Source organism: Mustela nigripes, chromosome 4 (assembly GCF_022355385.1).
Source record: "Mustela nigripes isolate SB6536 chromosome 4, MUSNIG.SB6536, whole genome shotgun sequence".
NCBI lineage: Eukaryota > Metazoa > Chordata > Mammalia > Carnivora > Mustelidae > Mustela > Mustela nigripes.
The window spans coordinates 75,185,769-75,210,104 of record NC_081560.1 but is presented as its reverse complement, the minus strand read 5'-3'; the positions used below and the strand labels follow the sequence as shown (position 1 = coordinate 75,210,104).

General features: G+C 40.5%; 1 protein-coding gene across 14 annotated transcripts in view; it reads left to right on the top strand.

Annotated features, from left to right (window-relative positions):
- The first annotated feature begins 609 nt into the window (after window positions 1-609).
- The window catches only part of ADAM22 (ADAM metallopeptidase domain 22), a 222,240-nt gene continuing 198,513 nt past the window's right edge, over window positions 610-24,336 (top strand). For 9 of the 14 annotated variants that reach the window (XM_059396904.1, XM_059396910.1, XM_059396909.1 and 6 more), the window contains exons 1-2: window positions 614-921; window positions 1,388-1,548. In XM_059396904.1, coding sequence (XP_059252887.1) covers window positions 837-921; window positions 1,388-1,548 — 246 coding nt within the window. In that variant the 5' untranslated portion in view covers window positions 614-836. Of the gene's footprint in view, window positions 922-1,387; window positions 1,549-24,336 lie in introns of all 14 variants that reach the window. The other 5 variants (XM_059396912.1, XM_059396911.1, XM_059396907.1 and 2 more) reach the window with 2 other exon arrangements.

The window sequence follows — 24,336 nt, the reverse complement described above, 5'->3', positions numbered from 1 at the left end:
CCGCCTGACTCGCCTGGCTGAGTTAATGATCCTCCTCTAAGCATTACCAGGGCACCTTCACACCGTAATGTAAAAAACGGTGTTCACTCTACTGTATCTGCAAGCAGGTGCCTCTTACACTCGTGTTATTCTCGGTTGTGTCCCCCTACTTAGTCAACCACCGGGCCTCACTAAATGTTTGATGAATGATTAACTTACCACGTACTTTTGAGGGTGTGATTCCCTGATAGTAATTTAAGTAACTACCGTATCTGTGGAAAACATTACGGGTCTTCATGGACCACGGAGTGAAGGAATACTGGTTCTCGCGGAGACGCAGTCGGGATACTTCGGTGCCCAGAAGGGCCTGCCTTCGATGACCTCTCTTCTGCCCTTTCTGTCTTCCGTGGTCACGAGGTCGCGACAGTCCGCACCTTCGTGGAAACGAGCGGGATGCGGAGCGAGAACTACATTTCCCAGCTGACTCTCCGGCGCGCGCCCCTACCCGCGCGCGGGGGGCGAGTGCACCAGGCGCTCGCTCCCTGCCGAGCGCTCGTCGCCCGCCGGAGCCTTTGCCTTGGGATGAGGTGGGAGGCGCTAGAAACCACTTAGTTACAGCCAACCGCCCAATGCAGCACTCGCTCGCTCCCCCCGCCAGCGGAAGCGCCCGCGGAGCACAATGCAGCACTGAGGCAGCGCCGCGGCGGAGGCTGCAGCGCCACGGCCGCCGCAGCAGCGACCCGGGCTGGGAGGGGGCGGCCGAGGCCAGCCGTGGGGAGCGGGCCGAGGGACGCGGACCTGGCGGCCCGGGCATGAGGAGCTGAGCGTCTCGAACGAGGCGGGCTGACGGCAGCACCATGCAGGCGGCGGCGGCTGCGTCCGTGCCCTTCTTGCTGCTCTGCGCCCTGGGGACCTGCCCCCCGGCGCGCTGCGGCCGGGCAGGTAAGTTCGCCACCCTCTGTGGCTTCGGGACGTACCATTTTCCGGGCGTCTTTGCAGCCCTCAAGCGCCCTGGAAACGGGCATTCCCGTTTCCCGAGTGCGCGGGGAGATTTATTTTTTATTTTTTTAATTTAGAAGGGTGGTGAGAAGTGAAGCAAAAATACATGTGTGGGGGCGCGCGGATGCGTTAGAAACCTTCGGTCAAATGCCTGCTTTTCGTCTTCTGAAGAGGAGGAATGCGGAGGATGGGAAAGGGGTGCTGTGCTTCTGGGCCCCGATCCTGGATGATCTCAGATGCGCTGGTCCAGGGCTCCCCGGCTGCGTCCTTCTCAGATAGGGACCGGGAGGGAGGGGGCGGCGGGATTTCCATAGAGGAGACGTCGGGCCGCAGAAGGCACGAGTACGGCTCAGGGTCATTATTTTCTCCTTCTCTCCCCACTCCCTCCTTACCCTTTTCCTGCTTGGAGGAGACGCCTTGTTGACGGAGCTGGAGAGGAGGAACGAAAACCGCTTCCTGGAGCGCCAGAGCATCGTGCCACTCCGGCTCCTCTACCGCTCGGGCGGCGAAGACGAAACTGGACACGACGCGCTCGACACGCGAGTGCGGGGCCACCACGGCGCGGGGCAGGTGAGAGGCGCGGTCCGGCGGGTGGGCCTGGGCGCGGCCTGGCCCACCCTACCGCACGTTTGCTCTCCGTCGCCCTGGAGATGCGGTGTCTTTGGTGAAATGAGCGCAGTCCTAATGCGAGTCATGCATGGCGCTCTCTGTGCAAAAAAGGAGGGAGCGGGGAAGGCGGGGGGCGGAGGGGGGGCAAAATCCCCCAAAGAACCACAGGCCAGGAGCTTTGCTAGAGAGGAGTTTGTGCGGGATGTCTTCGGCAGTGGCGCATCCTGAGCGAAGGGGTCGAGACCCTCTCACCTCTTGTCAGGCAAAAGCGTAGTAAGCAAGAAGGGATTTAATGTTGGCAGGATTTACATCATCATTATTGTGGTGCTTGCTTAAATCCTCAAAAAGACTTTATATGTGATTTAAACCAAGGTTGGTACTATTGAAAAAAAAAAACAAAACGAAAAAACAAGCCTAGACATCCCTAACTAAACTCAAACTGTAAAAATAAGCTAAACTGCAGTGTTCTCAGCTCACTCAGTTTGTGGACACCAGAGATGTACCCGTTCACCTCCACCTTTCAGAAAAGGCGTCTCCTCCCCCATTTTTTCATTGGTAGCAGTCCTTTGGTGTAATTTGAGCCATGTTGTTTATTGGGCATTTCTAAACTATTTTTTTAATCTAAGTTTACTTTTTATCCGCATTTAGATCAATAACACATCCACAGATAATGACTGAAAAGTATTTTGAACTTACTTGCTAATTTAGGTAATTATTTTGGGGCTCTGTAAACAGTTTTTGTGTTTATATACTAACCTGGCAAACAGTTCATTCATCTGTAAGTACAGATTAAGGTAGAACTTGTCCATGTTGAAACTGTTGTAAACTACGCTGATCTAAAGGGAGGCTGAATATTTTCACATGTGCAAATATACTTATTAATACCTTAAGATGTACATTGTTGCTGTGATAGTCATAGTATTTGATCTATGTGTGTAATATATGTAAAAATAGAAAAGGCCACTTAAATCTGTATTTGTAGCCAAAGACTTAGTTCCATTGAAATTTTCATGTAAGAAATTACTTTAAAGGGCTACAGTAGTATCCATCAAAGTTTGATTATAGTAGATAATTTAATGCGTCAAGCTTTAATGAAGGATTCCGTTAATGTTTGAAAAATACTTATTTTCCTTTTTCATTTTGACTTGTTTTCATAGTAAAACTGAAGAAGCAGGGGACACTATCTTATTTTTTAGTAAATGAGAATCATTGCTGTGGAGAAATAGTCCCACAGACGCCTGGGTGGCTCAGTTGGTTAAGCGGCTGCCTTCGGCTCAGGTCATGATCCCAGCGTCCTGGGATCGAGTCCCACATCGGGCTCCTTGCTCAGCAGGGAGCCTGCTTCTCCCTCTGCCTCTGCCTGCCATTCTGTCTGCCTGTGCTTGCTCTCTCCCCCTCTCTCTCTCTGATAAATAAATAAAATCTTTAAAAAAAAAAAAAAAAAAGAAATAGTCCCACAAATTTACTTTTTGATTATGAAAAATTTCAAACACACACAAAATAGAATATTATAATGAACCTCAGCTTTAACAATTAGCAACTCATAGCCAATTTTGTTTCATCTGTCTCCTATTTTCTTCTCATATTATTTTGAAGCAAATCATAGAATTTTATTCATAAAAAATTCACTCAGCACTTCTAAAAGGATTCTTTCAAAAGGTAACGATGATATTATGCCAAATATATAAACATAAATATATACATATGTTAGATATATGTAAGGATATTTAATAAATATATATAAGTATAACACATATATATTTAAGTTTGTGTATTTGATCCAGGACTATAGTGTCTATAGATTGCAGTTAGTTTAATATTTTGAGTCTCTATAATGCATAGTATCCCCCTCTCCATTTCCTTGATTTTTTTCTTTGCAATTTATTCATTGAAAACAGGAGGTCTTTCATCCTGTAGTTTACAGTCTGAATTTTTGTTGATAGAGCCTGTGCTTTACAACAAATCACAAAGACTTTCTCAGAGAGGAAGGGCTACAGAAGGAAGTAGGAATGCAGAAAAAGAAAACTGCAGAATTGAAACTCCAAGTCTCTGTCTTGTTCCGGTAGTGTCTTCAGGTATCCTCTGCTCTCCACTGTGTTGGTGAAGGATCACCACTTTTGGAAAACAGGCCAGTCTTCCTTCTTTTCTCTCCATGTATGGAGCACAATTTCAGCAGTTTTTGGATCATAGGCCTTTCAACTTGGGGCACAAGATACCTTGGACCTATGCAATTTCCCCTTCTTACAATAATAAACAGTTGAGAAGAATGACTGGCTTTTGGTGAGGTATGGATGAACTGGTTGGATTTAGGTTGAACAGCGTGAGTAAATTATTTATTCACATCAGGATTCAAAGTGAAATACCATCTTACCATCAAAATAATTATTTTAAATATCTTTAAAAAAAATTTTTTTTAGAGAGCGTGTGCTCGCATGTATAAGAGGGGCACACGAAGAGAGAGAGAATCTTAAGCAGACTCCAGGCCCCAGCACAGAGCCCTATGCAGGCTAGATCTCACAACTCTGAGATCATGACCTGAGCTGAAAGGTCAAGAGTTAAATGCTTGTCCAGATACTTCTCAGAGTAACCAGATGGATCTAGGTGATTAGGGAAAGCCCTTCTTCACTAAGGAGTGGCAGCTGATAAATGTAGGAGAAATGATAACATTAGAAAAATCATCATTCTGCGATTTCCAGCAAATGTTAATTCAGACAAGGACTGTCTAATGCAACTGGCCATGCAGTGAATCGCCAAGGGGAAACCATTCATCTGTGTGGTGTGTTCCTTACCAAATACTTCCTGCCTGCAGGGGGAATCCTATCACTGTCTTGCGGCCACTTGGGTGGCCATTACACAACCCAGAGAGGACAGTGTGAGTTTCATTGATGGTAAAACCACATGCACGTATATCCTGAAAAAATGCCATGTGAAGCAGATAATGGTATCCACAATGTATTCTAGACAAATCTATTAATATAAACTGATCAAGCTCTTAGATGTACCTTCTGATTTCTAAGAAATACAGGGGACAGAGGAGCAGGCTAAGTGACAGCATGAGGAAGTGATCAGACGGACATTGAGCAGGAAAACTAACCGATGAAGAAAAGGACTGTTTTAGATTTAAAACACCTAAGGGATATACAAACTGGATAAAACGCAGGTTCTGGACCTAAACCCTGATTTGGACAAACCAGCTTTGGGGAAATAGTTGTGTGACAATTAGGGTAATTTTAGTATGATTGAGGTATTAGATGCTATGGAAACTTACAGGCAAAGAGATGAAAAGATGAAAAGAAAAACTATTTACAACATTGTGATCTTGCTTTAGTAAAAAAATACATATATGTGTATGAAAATATGGAAATGTTATAAAAGACTAACACGTCAGTAAAAAAAAAAGAGAGACTGATGCTTAAATGACTGAGCCACTCAGGTGCTCTTCTTCAAAGAAATTACTACCAGCAGTTATCTCAGTGCCTGACGCATAGTAAGATACACACAGTACATATGGTTGGATGTCCGGATCACCTGGGAGGCTTTTGCAGTTTACCATGATCTTTAAACTACAGTTAGAAATCGCTGACTACTAGGTTTTGAATCTGGCAGTTACAGTTGTAAAGACTTAGTTGCCATATGCCAAATTTTCCTGCAATTAGAAAACTAAGGAGTTCTGCATTTTTGTGTTTTTGGTTTCATTGAGAGCTGGAATTGGACCTAAAAACTCAAGTTTATGGCCTTATTATTTCTTTGGTAATTAAATAGATAAAAATTATAGCATTTTAGCTATCCATGGACTTTTTAAAAAAATTTATTTATTTGACAGATCACAAGTGAGCAAAGAGGCAGGCAGAGACAGAGAGAGGGGGAAGCAGGCTCCTGAGCAGAGAGCCCGATGCGGGGCTCAATCCCAGAACCCTGGGATCTTGACCTGAGCGGAAGGCAGAGGCCTTAACCCACTGGGCCCAGGCGCCGCCCCCCCCCTTTTTTTTAACCAATTTTCTTTCTTCTTCAGATATAAAATTGGCATGCCTCTCTATCATCTCACAAAGCTTATATATTCATTTGTTGATTTATGTATTTAAAAAGGCATTTATTTGCTTGGGCTCATACTGTGTACCAGTTTTTGTACAAGGCTCTGGGGATTTAAAGATAAAAGACACAGTTTAAGCTTTTAAGGAATTTACAGGCAAGTGGGAAGATACATGAATGGATAAGCAGTTATACTCTGCCCTTCTGTGTGATTTCCTGGAGATTAACACAGAAAGCGGTAGAAGCAGAGAAAACTCACTATTTAAGCCAGATGAGCAGTCAGGAGGCCTTTCATGGGGAAGTGCTATCTTAGCTGTGTTTTTGAGGGTGAGTGGGAATTGGCCAGATTGAAGGAAGGTCAGTGATGGGCCTATCAAACCAAAGGGGGAGCACTTAAAGGGCGGGTGGGAATCAGGACACATTTTTGTTAAGTACAAATAGTTAGGATTTAAGGTACACAGGAAAGCAGAGAGTAGATGCGGCAGTGTGGAGGAATTTGGACTGTGTCCTGAAGGCAATTGAAGGACTTTAGTAAGGTGAGGTAATTGGCCAGATTTTTATTATTGCGGGATCATCCTTATGGCTAGAAATGAATAATTTTAATTTCAAATGAAAGTGGTTGTTCACTTTAATTTATTGGTGAATGCTAATTCACATACTCATTAAGCTTCGTAAGAATTCAATTACTAAGTATACTGAAAATACTGTATAAAAGAGTTTGTAAAACACTTGGAACAATGCTGGGGATATTGTAAGCACTATATGAGTTTTTGTTAAATAACATTTACTCTCTCAGGCTGCTTGAGTACTATTTAGAAATTTTATGATATCACTTTAATGCAAAATGGTGCCCTAATTACCCGAATTTAACACATTTCCAGAAGTAAGTTACAAATTGTTAAAATTTATATAACTAAGTGGAATCTAACAGTTCTAGAGATGGAAGAGACTTTGCAGGTTATCTAACCTAATTCAGAAATTACTTCTCACCTGGTAAGATAAAGCCATTGGCCCAGAGCAAGAAAACCAGCAACATATTGCTTAATGTTTCAGAAAGCTCACAAAAACGATGACGGTATGAAACACCTTAATTTTACTCTTAGTATATCGTTGTTTCAGTTTTCAATCACTAAATGGAAAAGAATACTCATATTTTTGGAAGAGATTTTTCTTATAGTTTGGGGACAACAATTGACAATTGACAATTTGGGGTGAAATAATAATTCTGTTGATAATAGTCCATGTTATAAAAGATTTCTTTACTACATGACCAGTTACTTGAGTGCATACTTTACTTTTATCCTAAGTGGGATGATCAGCCCCTACTGAAAGGTTATTTTGCCATAAAGTTCTAGAAATGATAGTCAAAGGAATCATAATTGATTGTGGGTAACTTGCTATCTTCAAGGTTGTCTAGCTATTCTGAAGTAATTTCAGTCCTATAAAATTATGTTCAGAACTACAGAGTATTTAAATTACTCAGAGCCTTTCCTCTGACTTGAGGTTATTTGGAAGGAATTGTGTGTTTGTAAACAATGGATAAAAAACATTTTTAACTGGGCATCCAAATGGGCAAGATAGTACCTCCTGAGCCTTATTGATAGTTTGCTACTGATAATCACTTAATTGCTATTTTTAAGAAAAAGCACCTTTGTGACTCCTTTTTCTTTCTTTCTTTCTTTTCTTTTTCTTTTTTTTTTTTTTTGGTTAGCCAAAACGACAGATTTACTGTAGCATCAAAGATAGGTTATTTGGTGGTTTATTTTGTTGTGTGTTCACCTCATAGATTTTCAATTACTTGTTTTCCCCCATTGATTATATTTCTCTGCAAAGAGCGGAATTTCTTTTTGTCAGAAGTCTTTGCTGTCAGGGAATAGGTGGGCTACTGTTTTTCCTCTTTTTCCCTGGATCGTGTTTTAGCTTCTCAAGTAGTCAGGTACCAAAAATCATAGTTCTGTATTTATCATAGTTTTGATAATCAGTAATACAGGCTGGTAGCAAGATGGCAAGTGGTAGTACGCTCCATTTTTGTGAATATATTTATGCATAGGTCTAAGCCTGGATGAGCTGTACTTAAAATTGTGCTGTTTCACTTGGGAGCACTGAGTCAGCTTCACGGTAAATTGTCTGCAGTGCTGCTTTGCTTCTCTGGTGGAAAAGAGCTCCTAGGAATTACAGCTTTGGAAGTATTTTGCAAGGATAGCACAAACAATTTTTTTTTCTTGATGTGCTTTTGTTAAACCTAAGTAACTCAGTATTGATAAAGTTTTGCCACCCATCCAAACTTTGTTCTTGTGCTATAAATGGGAAGGAGACATTTTCCAGCATGTTTTTATTCTATCAACATGCTTCTCTTACAATTAAACAGTTTTAAAAAATGATATTCAGGATTGTGGAAGTTTTCTTTAAGTCCTGGTTTTACTCTGTGAGATCCCAGTTTGTATTTTTTGGGCATCTCTGGAGTTCTGCTTAAAAAGATGGATTCTGATCTCACTGTATAGGAAAAGAACCCATCTTTCATCGTTTCTTTACAGCTACACCTAGAAAACTGTGAATAACTCTAAGAGCTTATGGGTTGATAAAAATTGTTTTTAGGTTTATTTGCTTTCTCAGATTTCAAGAATGCCAAGTGTTCCATCATTTTTAATGACAGGGCCCTTCCTAAAAATGCATGGAAGGATGCCTGCTTTCTTGTCATGTCTCATTGAGAGCAGGAATCTATAAGGTCACTAGTATTCAGTTGTTCCAGTGGGACTAAGATAAGGCCACATTTATCATTAAATTTCAAGAATAAGCCCCAAAGGGAACAAGAATGTTAATTAAAGGAAGGAGGGAGAGCAGAAGAGGAAGGGGCATAAGGAGTTTGGTGAGAGGGAGGACGGAAAGAGAAAATAGGAAAGAGAGAAGTACTTAGAGTGGTGTTATCATGTATGTTATAATATACATGAAAATACTTAATATACAGTAACTTACGTGGTTACATTTTATGTGCCCAGCAGTTTTCTTGGTACTTGGTACACCTACAAAAATCCTATGACAGGAGAAATACCAGCTTTAAAACCACAAAGCTGGTAGGTAGCTGAGAAGGGATTTGAACCCTGGCAGTTTAACTCCACTGCCTGGGCTTAACCTCTGTGCTTAACTGGCACAATGGTAGGAGGCAAGGAACATTTCTTTAGATGTCGTTCAGTGGCAGTGAGGTCAAAGATTTCTTCCATTTGTCCCATTAGAACTATAAATTTCTTCGGGCGCCTGGGTGGCTCAGTGGGTTAAGCCGCTGCCTTCGGCTCAGGTCATGATCTCAGAGTCCTGGGATCGAGTCCCGCATCGGGCTCTCTGCTCAGCGGAGAGCCTGCTTCCCTCCCTCTCTCTGCCTGCCTCTCCATCTACTTGTGATTTCTCTCTGTCAAATAAATAAATAAAATCTTTAAAAAAAAAAAAAAAAAGAACTATAAATTTCTTCAAGCTTGCAGAATGGAGGAGGAGGAGTGCATCATATCTACTATCTTGAGAATGAGAATGAACTACATAAAGAGATTTAACATTTAAAAGGTGAAAAACACCCCTTGAAGGGCCTGGGTTTTGAATGTTTATAATTATGGTAAGTCTTTCTTTGTGAATTGAAAATGTTAATATTCAGTAGTCAGTACCAAAATTATGTATACTCCTTTGTGGTTAGAGTTTCATGAACCAGAAACATTCAATGCTCAAAGGGGATCTATACTCCTTTCTTCAGAAGAAAAGATACAGAATATCTTTTGTGGCTCCCTAGAGCAAGTAGCTCTGGGGTCCCAAATGTCAAAGCCTTTGGTTGAAAGAGATACATAGTAATAACCAAAATAATAGCTTCTGTGAACATCTAGTTGGACGTTTACTTTGGTCATAAAAGCCCTAGAAAGTAAATATTGAGGGAAAGACTTGAATAATTTTGTTAGTTACCATGTACCTGGCACTGTACTGACTGATTTACAGGCATAATCCCTCATTCTCTCATTTTTTAAAAAGATTTTATTTGTCAGAGAGAGAGAGAGAGATCAAGAGATCGAGCACAAGCAGGGAGAACAGCTGGCAGAGGCAGAAGCAGGCACCCTGCTAAGTAAGGAGCCCGATGTGGGACCTATCGCAGGACCCTGGGATCATGACCTGAGCCAAAGGCAGACCCTTAACTGACTGAGCCACCCAGGTGTCCCATAATCTCTTATTTTGAGGTAGATATTATATCCATTTTATAATTGAGGCTACTGAGGCTAAAGGAAACTAATGAACCTGCCCAAGGTCATAACAACCAGTAAGCAGTAGAGTTGGGAAAAGAATTCTCAAAGAGAATGTTAGAGATACACATAAAATAATCCTTTTGTAATAAATGCTACTTACTTGACATTCATCTCTGTGTTGGAATAACCTAACATTTCTTTGAGAAACTCTTGATCCCTCTCAGGTCTCCTCCATTGCTAACTTCATTCAGGAGGGAATTGATGTCATCTTTTAGCACTTGTTTTGTGTCTTCATTTCTAGAAATGGTTATGATTTCTATTTCTGCCTCAGATATTCTTTTAACTACATAGGAATATTTGAATCTACATCTAAATCACGGCAGAGAATGTCTGTACTCTGAGTACTTGTTGGAGTTTTATCTGCCAGAAACTCACTTATAAGAAACTATTTATAGGGAGGAAAAGAGAGAAACAATTTATGGGGAATTATCATCTATTCCTCCATAGAATGCTGGCCTTACTTACTGAGATTCTGGGGTGGGGGTATTCTTAAAAAATCTCCCCAGTGGATTTCCAATTTGTATGCGGGGTTGAGGAGTTCTGTGTATCCTTAATATTTAAGAGATTTTTTTTTTATATGTCTTAAATCTTTTTGGATTTAAGTTAATCACAAGAGTTTCGTATCTGAATTGGTATCACCTTTCTCATTTGCATCCCTGACCTCTTCAGTAATTCACTAGACTTTTTCTAAAGGATATTTTGAAGGAGATTATAAGAAATATTCCCGAGAGGGGTGCCTCAGTGGCTCAGTCGGTTAAGTGTCTGCCTTCGGTTGTGATTCCAGGGTCCTCGGATTGAGCCCCACATCGGGCTCCCTACTCAGAGGGAAGCCTGCTTCTCCCTCTCCCACTCCCCCTGCTTGTGTTCCCTCTCTCGCTGTGTCTCGCTCTGTCAAGTAAATAAATAAGTCTTAAAAAAAAAAAAATATTCCTGAGAAACCAGTTCCAGTATTAATTGAAGTCCTGGGGAACATTATGGATAGTGCCTTATCAGGACCAAGAGGAGAGATTTGTCATGTAATTGTTTCCTTCCTTGAGTTGGATGCCAGAAATTTAGAGCAGATTTTGCCCTCCTCCAAAGCCAAAGTTACAACATGTGTTTTCCTAGTAGCTTCATCCTACTTCATCAGTTTACTCCTCATCATCCCAATTTCAGCTCGAGTCATCTGAAATCTCTCTTTTGACAGTTGATCAATATAAAAATTCATATCTGTATGCATTTTCATTATGCATGCTATACTCATATTAAAATAAATACTCAGGCACAGAAAAAGTAATCTCAGATTTCCTCTGTCCACTTTTCTGAGGTATTCCCATTCCCCGCCCCCCCATCAGAGCATATTTTGCTTTTGTCTTCTTAGCATTTACCATCCTTTTTTTTCTTCTTAATTTATTTATCTGGGGGGTGATGTGAGTGAGCGTGAGCGGGAAAGGAAGGAGAGGGAGAGAGAAAGAATCTGAAACCGACTTTGCACTGAGCTCAAACTCCATGCTGGCTGATCTCACGACCATATCATGTCCTGAACCTAAGTTGAGTTGGACAGTTGCTTAACTGACTGAGCCACCTAGGCGCCCCTTGATGACATTCTTTTTAATGATTGACTTACTGTCTTTCTTCCAATTGCCATCACTAGAATATTAAACTATGAGAACAGTATATGAGAAGAGTGTTCTTGTCTGTTGTTCACTGCACATCTCTATCGTGTAGCACAGTGCCTGGCACAGAGTAGGTACTTAATAAATAGTTCTTGAAGTGATAAATTTTCCTTTCTTCCCAGTTTCCTCATCTGCTTAAAATTTGTATTTTATCTTGAAGGCGTCCATATGAACATCCTGAAGTCCTCTTTGGAACTGGGTTAAAAGAATGAATACATGAATAAATTTTAGTCTTCAAATATTGAGTTTATAGCCCCTTTTGATAATTATAATTATTTTACATATAAAAAAGTTCAGTGTGCTGTATTTTTATTTTCTACTTTTTTTTTCAATGTGCTATATTTTTAAAAATATAAATACTTCCATATATGAAAAAATGATTTTAGACTTCTAGTAGTCCTTTGTTTCTGATTTCATCATTTGATTTGCTTTTAAGATCAAAATCTCTTTTGTTTTTCCTAGAACAGACTATTATATGTAATTTGATTTTGAAAATTAAAAAAATGTCATACCACGACCCAGAAATATCAGCAATTATAACTGGGAAGGGAAGGAATAAACAATTTAATCCACCCCCTGACCCCCACCCTCGACAATCTGTTTGTTTATATTGAAGAGAATTTTCAAAATCATATGCATGTATCAGCAAGGATAAATCAACATATTTCTGCTTTTTAAAAATCAGTTTCGTACCAGGGGATTTTAGCACTGAGCAATAGTTGCCCTTTTGCTGACTTTTTTCCCCCGTAACTAAAGAACATTAGATAACCATTTGAAGATGAGAAATCAATGAGGCTTTCCTGAAGATGGGCCTCAAGAGCTCACATCTTGCAAGTGGCTTTAAAATTTTCTTCCCGAGGCAGGAGAACTCCTGGTTGACAGTTTTCTTAGACCACTTATTCCACTTGGCACTGACTCATGTCTGTAGCCTTTACCTCTAGTTGGTCAATTGCTGTCCTTATTTTTATTTGTTTTCAGGTTGCCTTTTGCATAGGTTGGGTTGGGAGAGAGTGCCTTCATTTCCCACCAGTGAGGTCAGGAGGCTGGACAGGCTGGTAATGTGATTAGGTACTCCTTGTCGCAGCTCGGGATTTTCCTTAAATGGTTTCTCTTTCTTTGAACCAGATAGCAAGATGCCGCAGATGCAGCCAGCACTTCACAGCGCGGGGTTCTGTAGGTTTTTGTGAATTCACCAGTGGCTTTTTAATGCCTTTAAAACATACTGTTGGGGTCTGGCCAGAACCCATTGTGGGTCCTCGTGGGCAGAATGAGCTGTCAAGGTGGCTCATGGTCATATTAGTCTCAAGTTGGCTGGAGGAGCAGTTGGCTGAAGAGTGATTTAGGGTCATCAGAGCAGGGCAGGAGCGAGGGTAAAAGTGTGGTGGAAGGTAAGGCTCAGGGAAATCCCAAAGTAGTTATAGGGAGAAGATACTGGGTGCCCTGTGCCAGGTCCAGTGTCCTCCCCACTCAACCCAACTACCTGAGACTGTCTGAGGTGTAGTCTAAGTTTTTAATCTCAGACATCCAGATTCTAGTGATTGGTTCCACTCTTGGTTTAGATCTTGTATTTTTTGAAACAAACAACCGAGAAATAGATCTTGTGTTTTTAAGGAACCCAGGTGTTTTTTAGCCTGACATGCTCTGATGATGTGCTCCATCCTCCCATGAGTTTTAAGTGTTTGTTTCAGACGGAAGAATCATTTCTCTTCTTCTCCCCACACTCCTCCTCTTCTTCCTTTTCTTCCTCCTGTTATTATTCTTCTTTATTTCTTATTTTTCCTTCCTTCTTCTTCCTCCTCTTCCTCCATCTTCCTCTTTGTTGGTCATTTTTAAATGTCTGCAGGCTAGAGGGAGAGGACTTCACAGGGCCCACTCTTTATGTAGTCCTGACTGTAGATGCTGCCTTTCCCAGTTCAGGAGATGAGGCTTACCTAAAGACTGATGGCTTTTCATGCTCTGAAAAATCACATTTAGTGTGTACAAAATGAGCAGCAGTTAAATAAAGGTATGTTAATGGTAGAAGAGTCCTTTTAAGTAGGGATTTGGAAAATGTGTTTAATTTAGAGGATAATTTTGGTATTGTAATCGAACTAACATGGGTTCACCCCTTGGTGAGTTACAGATAGCAGCTATACTAGCTGGAGTTGTTACGCAAAGGAAAGTTTACTTGCAGCAAATAAGGAGGTCACAGGTAATAACTTCCAAAGCCGTAACCCTCTGAGCAAGGGGCATTCCTTTTGTTTAGGGTTAGGATAAATATACAGAAAGGGGAGTTTTGTCCTCATTTGTGGAGCCAGGCGTAAGGTCATGCATGCACCTTAAGAAAACATGCCTGTACATGTGTTGTGTGTTATGTAAGGTTGTGCTCCTTTGGGGGCAGAGATTTTAGCATTATAATGAGGTAGAGGTAACTGTCACTCCATGGTCCATGTGCACAGATGTGAGCCAGTGGTTGAGCTCAAACTGATCTGGATGGTCTGGGCGGTTTCAGGCTCTTAGAGCAAATGAAACCGCTTGAGAGAATAGTTTCAGTTTCCATCATGGGATGCTTTGCCCATTGGGTCTTTCGCCTAAGTTACAAGATAAGCTGGAAAGAACTTAAGGAAAATGTGATGGATCCACGCAGTAAAGGTCAGGTCTTGCGGTCAGTCATGTGGGGTCATGCTGGTGATGGTATCAGTCTCTGTTTACCATCAGTAGTGGGTTATTTTCATGGTGAATTTAGGGTTATAGTAGTTAGCAGTGCTTTCATGTGCTTTCCAAGAATATTTACCTAAAACCTTAGGTAAATATTTAATAAGAAGAATGGGAATTTGCTTTTTACAGATGCATTTACAAATTTACCTTAATGTTAAATAATTAAGTCATCATTTCTTAGGAGGATTTTTATTGACTTTGATAGAAACTCATACATCCCTGAAGTGGTGAATTTATTCAGGACCACAAAACTGTTCTCCCACTTTATGGCATTGCAATGTTCGTATGGTTCTTAATGATCTTGCCTAGACAAGGGTCTCATGATTAATGAAGGGAGGATGCTTTCAATTTATAGCTTAACCATTTCATGTGAAATCTCTTTGAGGTTATTGATTAATGAGTTGTTTAGGACATTTCCTGAATGCTCTGGTTATGAAATCATGAAGTTTGCAGTTTTCCTAGGGTGATGGGGTAAAAATTATTTTAATGTAATCGTATGGAAAAACAAAGAGTGAAGGTGCGCATCCTCATCTTCATTTTCATTTCTTCCCAGCACTGATCCACAGCTTTCTACCTAGCAAGTGCACAACAAACAAATGTTGACCTGATGAAGTCACTGATGCCATAGAGCCCTTTCCCATTCTCGTGTCCCCAGACCCTTGTTGTGAGGTTGGGTTTTCTGTGGTCAGTTCTTTTCTTTTCTCTTCATCTCTCAGGACAGGTTCTATCCCTTTCTTGTTACCTCTTTCCATTTGTTTTTTCCCATGTGCATGGTCTTGCTCTGTTCACTTTCCCTATGACCCTTGGTTTATTTTGTAATTTTTTCCCCCGCTCTATTTCTGTCAAGTTCCTCTTTCTCTCTTAGCAGCTAAAGAAAAAACAAGTCTCTGAAAGGTTATTTACATTCAGTGTTGGAAATCATCCCTGGTGCACATTGCTGGACTTAATTATTTCACCATTTGGAAAATGTTTTATAGTTCAACAGGCTTTCCCATTTCACTGCTTACTTTGAAACCTGTTTTTTTTTTTGGTGGGGGTTTTCTATTTTCTGTTTCTTTTATTCCCTTTCAGTTGTCCCTCATTCCTTCTCTTCTTTGAATGTGGAGTGAGGTGTCCCTTCGGTGTTTTACTGCGGGACTAATTGCCTTCCTAGAATTATTCTTTTTGTTCTCATTACTCGTCATTTCCTGGATTTAGACTATGAGTTGTGTGCTCAGCCCACCCTCTGCACTAGCTGAGCACGTCCCTTCTCACACTCTTCTCCAGTGATCCAGCACTGTATTGCCAGGATGCAAACTCGGTATTAAGAAATGATGAGGCACTTTACAGGTTAGTAAAAGGAAAACTTGCCTCAGAGGCATGTCATAAAATTATACATAAAACTACATATGTGTGTGTTGGTGCAAGGGGAATTGGAGCAACTGACAGTTGGGTGTGTTAATAGAAGGTATCCCTTTGAGAGAGACTTTGTGAGGTTGGGCTTTAACTTTGCCATTCAAATTCTCTGTTTTTCCTTCATTGCTTAGTGCTATCTATGCATACTCGATACTCAGCAAATATTCATGGTTCGCATTTGTTTCAATTTTCTGCTCAAAGATGAAAAAAAGTTCTGTGACCATTTATGCTACTGATTTTATGTACTTTTAAAAATTTCTCTTAATTTTAATTTTTATCCTTTTTAAAGATTGATTTATTAATAGATTTTATTTATTTATTTGTCAGAGAGAGTGAGAGAGCACAAGCAGGGGGAGCAGCAGAGGGAGAGGGAGAAACAGGCTCCCCATTGAGCAGGGAGCCTAATGGCAGGGCTCCAACTCAGGACCTGAACTGAGTGAGGACAGACATTTAACCAGCTGAGCCACCCAGGCACCCCTGTACTTTTTTTTTATTTTAATAGGATTTTATTTGTTTATCTTTTAGTGACAGGGCAGGATGGAGGAGAGGAGCAGAGGGAGAGGGACAAGCAGACTCAGCACTGAGTGCAGGGCCCTAAAAGGGCTCAGTCCCTCAATCCTGAGATCATGACCTGAGCCAAAATCAAAATTGACCGAGCCACCCAAATGCCCCTGATTTTAGGTACTTTTGATGTATTTCCAACCATGATCGTATTTTTTTCTTCCAGATTATTAAAATGTTTTGTTGGGACGAGCTTGAAAGCAGCATGGGGTTCCTTCCACATCTTTGTTTTGTCTGTGACCTCTGTGTTCCTCTTACTCCCCCATCTCTTCTTGCTAACCCAAGAGAGACCCCCTGTATATAGGATGCCCAGGTTCTGTGAAGGATCCCATCCCTGAGGATCTGAGCTGAAATAACTGTCTCTTTTGCTTCAGATTTGAGGTGGGATTTATTAGGAAAGGCAGGGCCACGATGTTAAGGAGGGAGAACACCAGAGAAGGCAGTGGGAACTCAGACACTGGTTGGCATACTGACATTCCACCACCTAAGGCCACCTCACAGTCTCTCTGCCACTTTAATCACTGTGACAAAATCACTCATGTCAGTTTATAGCCTCATCTCTTCCAGTAAAAATAAATCCAAGCTATTTAACCTTTGTGTGTGACTTCATTCACTAGAGTTTACCATTTGGGGCCTGGAGCTGCATTTTCTTTAAGACAATGATGCTTGTCTTCTGGGAGAGTGACATGTAGTATTTTTTGATGGATCTGACCTCCTATGACATACTCACCCAAGGAGTTCCCTTGATATTTATCTTGGAATTTTGATTTTTTTTTTTTTTTTGAACTGGGGTTTTGAACTAACTACATCTTTTTTTTTCTTTTAACTAAGTCCCAGGTACTTTCTTATCTAATATTTTATTTTCATTTTTTCTCCAGTTGTTACCACCATTTTATGGCCTAACAAGTTAATATAAAATATTTTCTTTCCTTATTTCTTAGGAGGTAGATATTACTAACACAGAACTGTTACTCCATGAAATCTCCATGATGCTAAAAGACCACACATCTAATTAAATCAGAAAAAAAAAAAAAAACACCACTTGAGAATAGTTCCTTTAGTATAAATAGAGACCCTAGGGAGGGATGGCACTCTGAGCAGTTTTTAAGCACTTATATCTTAGTGTGAATGAAGGACCTGAAGGAGTTAAGACCAGAAAGGAAAGTGAGGGCATAGGGTGGTGAGGAGATCCCACTTCAAAATTGTAGGATCAAGTAGCTGGCCCCTAGAAATGAACTCTAGCAGTTCTCATGAGTTCAGCAGACCCATTGTAATCTCAGGAACAAAATTACGTGTATTTTACCTGTGTTTATATATTTAATGAGAGCTTTATTCGAGTATAATTTGCATACTATAGAATTCACCCATTTAGCAATAGTTTACGACTCAAAGTTTATTAGTATATTCAAACAGTTGTGCAACCACTCCGATTGTCAGTGTTAAAACATTTTCATCACCTTGGTGCACCTGGGTGGTGCATTTGGTTAAGCGTCCAACTCTTGGTTTCAGCTCACGTCCTGATCTCAGGGTCATAAGATTGAGTCTGCTTAAGACTCTCCCTCTCTTTTTGCCCTTCCTCTCTGCCTTTCTCTCTCAAATAAATAAAACTGTTCTAAGGATTCCTGGCAGGTGAGCCTCATACCCAAGGCAGCTCTTTGGGCAGCTCTGGTTTAAAAGATTTTAAAAGATTTGTTATTTAGAGAGAGATTGGGGGGGGGGGGGGGGGGAGTATGTGCCTGTGAGCAGAAGCATAGGTTGGGGAAGGCAGAGGGAGTGGGAGACAGACTCTCAAGCAGACTCTGTGCTAAGCATGGAACCCTCCCCATCTCAAGATCCTGAGATCATGACCTGAGCCAAAATCAAGAGTTCAATACTGGGGCACCTGGGTAGCTCAGGGGGTTAAAGCCTCTGCCTTCCGCTCAGGTCATGATCTCTGAGTCCTGGGATTGAGCCCTACATCAGGCTCTCTGCTCAGCAGGGAGTCTGCTTTCCCCTCTCTCTACCTGCTTCTCTGCCTACTTGTGATCTCTCTCTCTCTCTGTCAAATAAATAAATGAAGTCTTTAATAAAAATAATTAAAAAATATAAAAGAGTCCAACGCTAACCAACAGAACCACCCAGACACCCCTTTAAAAGGTTTTAGAAAGTTGTGTCAATATGAACCTCCTTGTGTCTTTTAGCCATTAATTTTTGTTTCTTGTAGTTTTTCTGGCCATGGCATTAGAGACATTAACACGCTTGAGTTATTCACCCCTTAGCTGTTCTGTGGCATCTACAAAATTGACCATGTGAAGGTGCTTGTGAAAATTTTTTTAGGAAAGCTTTTTTTTTTTTTTTAATTAAAAAAAGCTCCTGTTTTAAAGTAGTTCAAACATATAAAAAAGGTAGATAGAATAATGAGAGAGACACTCTTATACTCACCACACAGAATCAACACAAATTTAATAGTTTTGGGTTTGTTTTTTTTTTTTAAGAAATAAACATTATAGATTTCAGCTGATGCTCTCCTGCTTTCCATTTCCTCATCCTTCTCAAGGGAAATCATTATCTTGCAATTAGTGTGCATCCTTCCTGGATTTTTTATACTTTAGCTTCATAAATATTTATCCATAAACAATATATATTACTATTTTGTGTGTTTTGTACATGCACTTATTTGGTATCGTATATTTTTTCTACTTCTCAACATTGATTTTCAATTTCTTATGTTGGTACAGGTAAAATAATTGAATTCTTTCCTTTTTATTTTTTTCTGGCTTTCCATGTTATAAACTTACCATCATTTATTTTTATGTTAATGGTATTTATAGATTGCTTTCAAGTTATGTAGAGAAGTTCTGAACTTCTCTACATAATGCCAGGTTATATAGTGATACACCAGTTTATATTCCACTGACAGTGCCTAAAAATTTCTGTATATTTCCATCTTCATAATCACTTGGAATGCTAAGACTTAAAAACTTATAAAAATATTATGGATGTGAATGGTGTCTCACCATTCAAGGCTATTAGAGTATCACTGACTGTATTCTCTACACTGTGTAATTTTGTTTCCATAATATTAATTCAAATATCATGTGGAATTTGTTTTCTTAAAATTGAATGAGTAACAGTGCAGCTTTATTACTTTGGGCTGGGAGGCCTCCCTGCCTCAGCTAAGACCTCAGTGGTCTGTATCCTCCACAAGGCTGTTCCCAGCCAGGACATGAGCAAAGGAAGGGAGAGCAGGACACAAATTGGCTAACAGGCAGTGGGATTAAAGGGTGGACTCCAGGTTTCTAAACCAGGCTGTATTAGAATTTGTATGTAGAGCTGGGTTAGAGGATGAGATGCTTTCTTTTGATAACTTGTTTTATTTTCTTTTTGAAAACCATGTCTTTTTTTTTTTTTTTAAGATTTCTCAACATTGATTTTCATTTCTTATTTATTTGACAGAGGGAGATCCCAAGTAGGCAGAGAAGCAGGCAGAGAGAGAGAGAGGAGGAAGCAGACTCCCTGCTGAGCAGAGAGCCTGATGCGGGACTTGATCCCAGGACCCTGAGATCATGACCCTAGCCGAAGGCAGAGCCTTAACCCACTGAGCCACTTAGGCGTGCCTTGAAATCCGTGTCTTATTTGAAGAGCCTCAGAAAGCAAAAATCTAAAGAACAGACCTTTGAGGAAAAATGGCTTCCAAATTTTTATACAAAGTAACAGTTTTTATAACAAAGTCCATTTTCTTCTGTGAAAACTTTGCATTTGCAATGTGTTTAAGACAACAATCCTAATTTTTTTTTAATTTTTATTTTATTTATTTATTTGACAGAGATCACAAGCAGGCAGAGAGGCAGGCAGAGAGAGAGGGGGAAGCAGGCTCCCTGCTGAGCAGAGAGCCAGATGTGGGCCTCTATCCCAGGACCCTGAGATCATGACCTGAGCCGAAGGCAGAGGCTTTAACCCATTGAGCCACCCAGGTGCCCAACAATCCTAATTTTTTAATATAATTTTTGTACTTTATTTTTTATTTTTTTCATTTAAAGATTCTATTCATTTATTTTGTACTTTATTTTTTAAAAAAAATTTAAATATTTTACTTGAGAGGGAAAGAGGGCACACACACATGCCGGTGCATGCACCTAATCAGGGGGAGGAGCAGGCGGGGAGGGACAATCAAACTCAGTGCTGGGCACAGGCACAGTGTGGGGCGCAGTCTCAGGAGCTTGAGATCAGGACGTGAGCTGAAACCATGAGTCAGACACTTAATCAATGAAGCCACCTAGGCAGCCCTTAATATAGTTTTTTAATAACAACTTTTTTGAGATATAATTCATGTACTGTAAAATTTGTGTACCTTTTAGCAGTGGCTTTTAATACAACTTTTAGTCATTCTCAGTTCTCTTTTTTCTCCTGTTTGAATCGTCCTGTTGTTTTGGGTCCCCTTGTCTACAAGCTATGATCAGAAGCTCCTTTGCCGAGCTTTTTGTTGAGATGACTCTGCCCCGCCTTAGACATGGCCCTCAGCGCAAGGAAGAACTTCCATTTTCTTGCAGTGGATTTCCATATTTAATAAATATTTTAACACTTAATCAATCAACCATGTGTTTCTGCATTTCCAACAGTTTTCAACAAACAGGCTTTCCAGAATCTGTTATTTCAAAGTTGATTGTGTTATTTCTCTTTCTCAAGAAATAATTAGGTTAGAAGAAATCCGTATGCTTTCATTTTAGCATCATATGCTCACTGTGGGATGTGTTCAGGAGAAGAACTCCAAATGCAGATACTGTTGCCGGTGGTAGTAGCAGGGGTTGTGTGTGTCTTTGTGGAGAGTCTTTGCGGACCATCCCATCTCCACCAGGGCCGGTGGGTCAGTTTCAATTCTCACCTTCCAGTGGATGAGAGAAACAGCTACACTTGTCTCTGAACCTTCTGGCCTTGCTGCAGTTGGGTATTTTAGTTATGTTTGAGCCATTAATCATGCCTTTTTATAGCTCCTGTTCTTTGCAGTGTGTTTTCACTAGAACTAGAGATTCTCGATTTCTCCTTTCATCATCCTGTCTTTGAATAATGAAGGAACAGAGAAGATTGAAAATATTTCATAGACTTTGATTCTTGTTCCTTTCCTTATGAAGTTTAAACTTGCCAGCTTTGCAATTAAAATTTTTACTCTTTTTTTTTCCAGATTAAGGCTTAGTAAAGTGTGTGTGTGCACATATACATGAGAGAGAGAGAGAGAAATGGAGTTATTTCTTGTGATTATATTTGTGAACTGATGTTTTAAAAATTCACTCCACAAATATTTATTGAGGGCCTACGACGTGGCAAGCACTGTTCTGGGCCCTTGGGATATATCAGTGAATTATTAAAAACAACAAACACCTGATTTCCTTTTTTATGGGACTTATATTCTGGCAGATAAACATATAAAAAATGACAAATTATATGGTATATTAGAAGGTGATGAGTTCTACGGAGAAGGAGAAACATATACCATGATAATGGGGATTGGGAGTATGGGGGGGGCGGTGTGGGTATCATAGGTTGTAATTTTTGATAGGGTGGTCCACTGTGTCTTGCAGAGAGTGACATTGGTAAAAGACTGGAAGGAAGCGGGGAGTGAGCCAGGCATGTATATCAGGAAGAGCATTCCAGAATGAAAGAACAGCCGGTACAATGACCCTAAGACTGGCGTGTCTGTAACTTATGAGTAACAGTGCTGTTACTCCAAAGATTTGTGTTGGAAGGTCTCACTGAAAACTGTACTGGGGTAAATATTTGGAATTATCCATGTGTCTGGCAGTATTTTCAGTTGTATCCTGTCTTCTCAAAGGATTGTATTTTCTCACCAAAGAAGAACATATAGATTTTCACTTTGGTGTTTAAATGTAATCCATTCCCCTCCATCTCCCCATGGTATTATGCATTTTGATTATTCTTTGCAAGGTAGTATTACTTCCATGCAGTTAAATGTACTCCTCTCTCATGTTTAGTACATGTGTGGCTATGGTTTACTTTCTTTGCAGGATGTTTTATTCTGTGTGGTTGGTAGGTATTTTTAGAGCTAGTGTGCTGTAAAGCTTACAAAGTAGTACATAATTTCTCCTGTACTTAAGAGATGAGCGGCATGCTTCCAACAGATCTTTGAACATATCCTGTTTCACAAATGGAGGCAATAGCCCTAAATTGCATTAAGAGAGTTTTGTTAGCTATATAGGAGAGAAAATAAGATGATTCAGCATTGGAACAGACCATAAATAGAGGTTGGGGAACTGTTTCAAAAACTTATAAAATAGTCTCAGCCATAATTTTTTCAAAATAATTTCTTTTTCTTTAAAGAATTTTTTATTTATTTGCAAGAGAGAGACAAAGAGAGCAGGAGCAGGACGGGCAGAGGGAGAGGGGGAGAATCTCAAGCAGACTATGTGCCAGACTCTGTGCTCAGTTGCATGACCGTGAGATCACGAGTGAGCTAAAACCAAGACTTGATTGCTTAATGGACTGTGCCCCCCTGGGGCCCCTCAAAATAGTTTTGAATAGATATATATTTTTTACCTAACAAGTGGGAAATTAATCACTTAAGTCATTGAATTTCCCTAAAACTCCCAATTCCCATCTTTCTCCTATAGGTAATGCATATTTCTTTCTTTTTTTTTTTTTTGAAAGATTTTTTAAAAATTTATTTATCAGAGAGAGAGAGCAAGCACAGGCAGACAGAGGCAGAGGGAGAAGCAGGCTCCCTGCCAAGCAAGGAGCCCGATGTGGGACTCGATCCCAGGATGCTGGGATCATGACCTGAGCCGAAGGCAGCTGCTTAACCAACTGAGCCACCCAGGCGTCCCGGTAATGCATATTTCAAGTGCTGTAGCTAAATGATGACCACACTCATTACCAAGTATTAGTTGATTAAATTGGGCATGGAATACAGGTCAGAAATTTTCAAGGACCATTAGTGGAATGCACATGCTAAGAAGGGTTACACTCTCTTTAACAATGGTAGTGCTTGTAACTGCTAGAGAACTAAAAGAAGCCAACAAAATAGTTTAAACAATGAAAGCAACCTTTATAATGATTATATTCCTAAGAGCTCCTCTCCATTTTTGGCAATTCGCAAAATAACGTTTATTTATATTATTGTCAGAGAACAGTTGTCACGTTTATATTAAATGCATAAATGAGCACATACTTTGTGCCAAGCAAGGTGCTAAGTGTTGGGAATACACAGGCACTTGGTACAGAGAGTGGAGGGTAATGCAGCCATCAGGCATGAGCCTCAGAGAGGAATGGAGGAATTGTCATCTGGAAGTGACAATGGGTAAGCGAGAATAAGTCCGAGTCCTAGATGTAATACAGAATTTGATTTATGTGTACTCAGACTTGTGCTACCCATGTGGTGCAGTGATAGCACTGATGGAGGTAGACTCTTCTGCGCCCCTTGTGTGTACTCAGTCTTCCCAGCAATCCTGAGGTTGGGAATGTTATTCGCATTTACTCAACGGAGAAACTAAGGCATGGCGAGTTTAAGTAACTTGCCCAAGATCATTAACTTGGGGAAGGGGTGGAGGTAGAATTTGAAACAGGAAATCTGACTCTGGAATCTAGGGTCTTAGCCAGTACTCTTTGCAGCTTTTCATAAGAGACTGCTCACAATTTTTAAACAGAGGGAAACTCGAGGATAAAAACACTTTAGCACTGGATTATTCCCTTATATGGTTGTAAAGTGTCCTTGTAGACCATTAAAATCTGTGGACAGGGACTGTATTTCCTCTAAGTCTTCTGCGGTTCTCATAGGATCCTGTGCACAGGGAAGGGGTTCAGGAGGAGGTGGTGGTATGAAGATGGTAGACCCATGTAGGGAAGACCAGAGAAGGACAAAGGGGATGGCTCAGTGGCCCTTCATTAAGGATCCTGTTCTGGGGAACATTTCAGTCAGGAGTCCCTGCCAGGAGGCAGCTTCCCAGAAACTCAGTGGGCATAGTTTAGAGCCCCTACCTACACATTTTTCAGCAGTGAATAAATTCTCCTACAGCATCATTTAATAAATCAATTGAAAAATGAACTCTATGTTACTTCAAAGTCTTCATTTGCTTCCGAGCAACAAGCTATAAAAAACTATCATGAAATGGACAGAAAAGCCATGCCCAGTCTGTTTCCTTTGTGAAAGA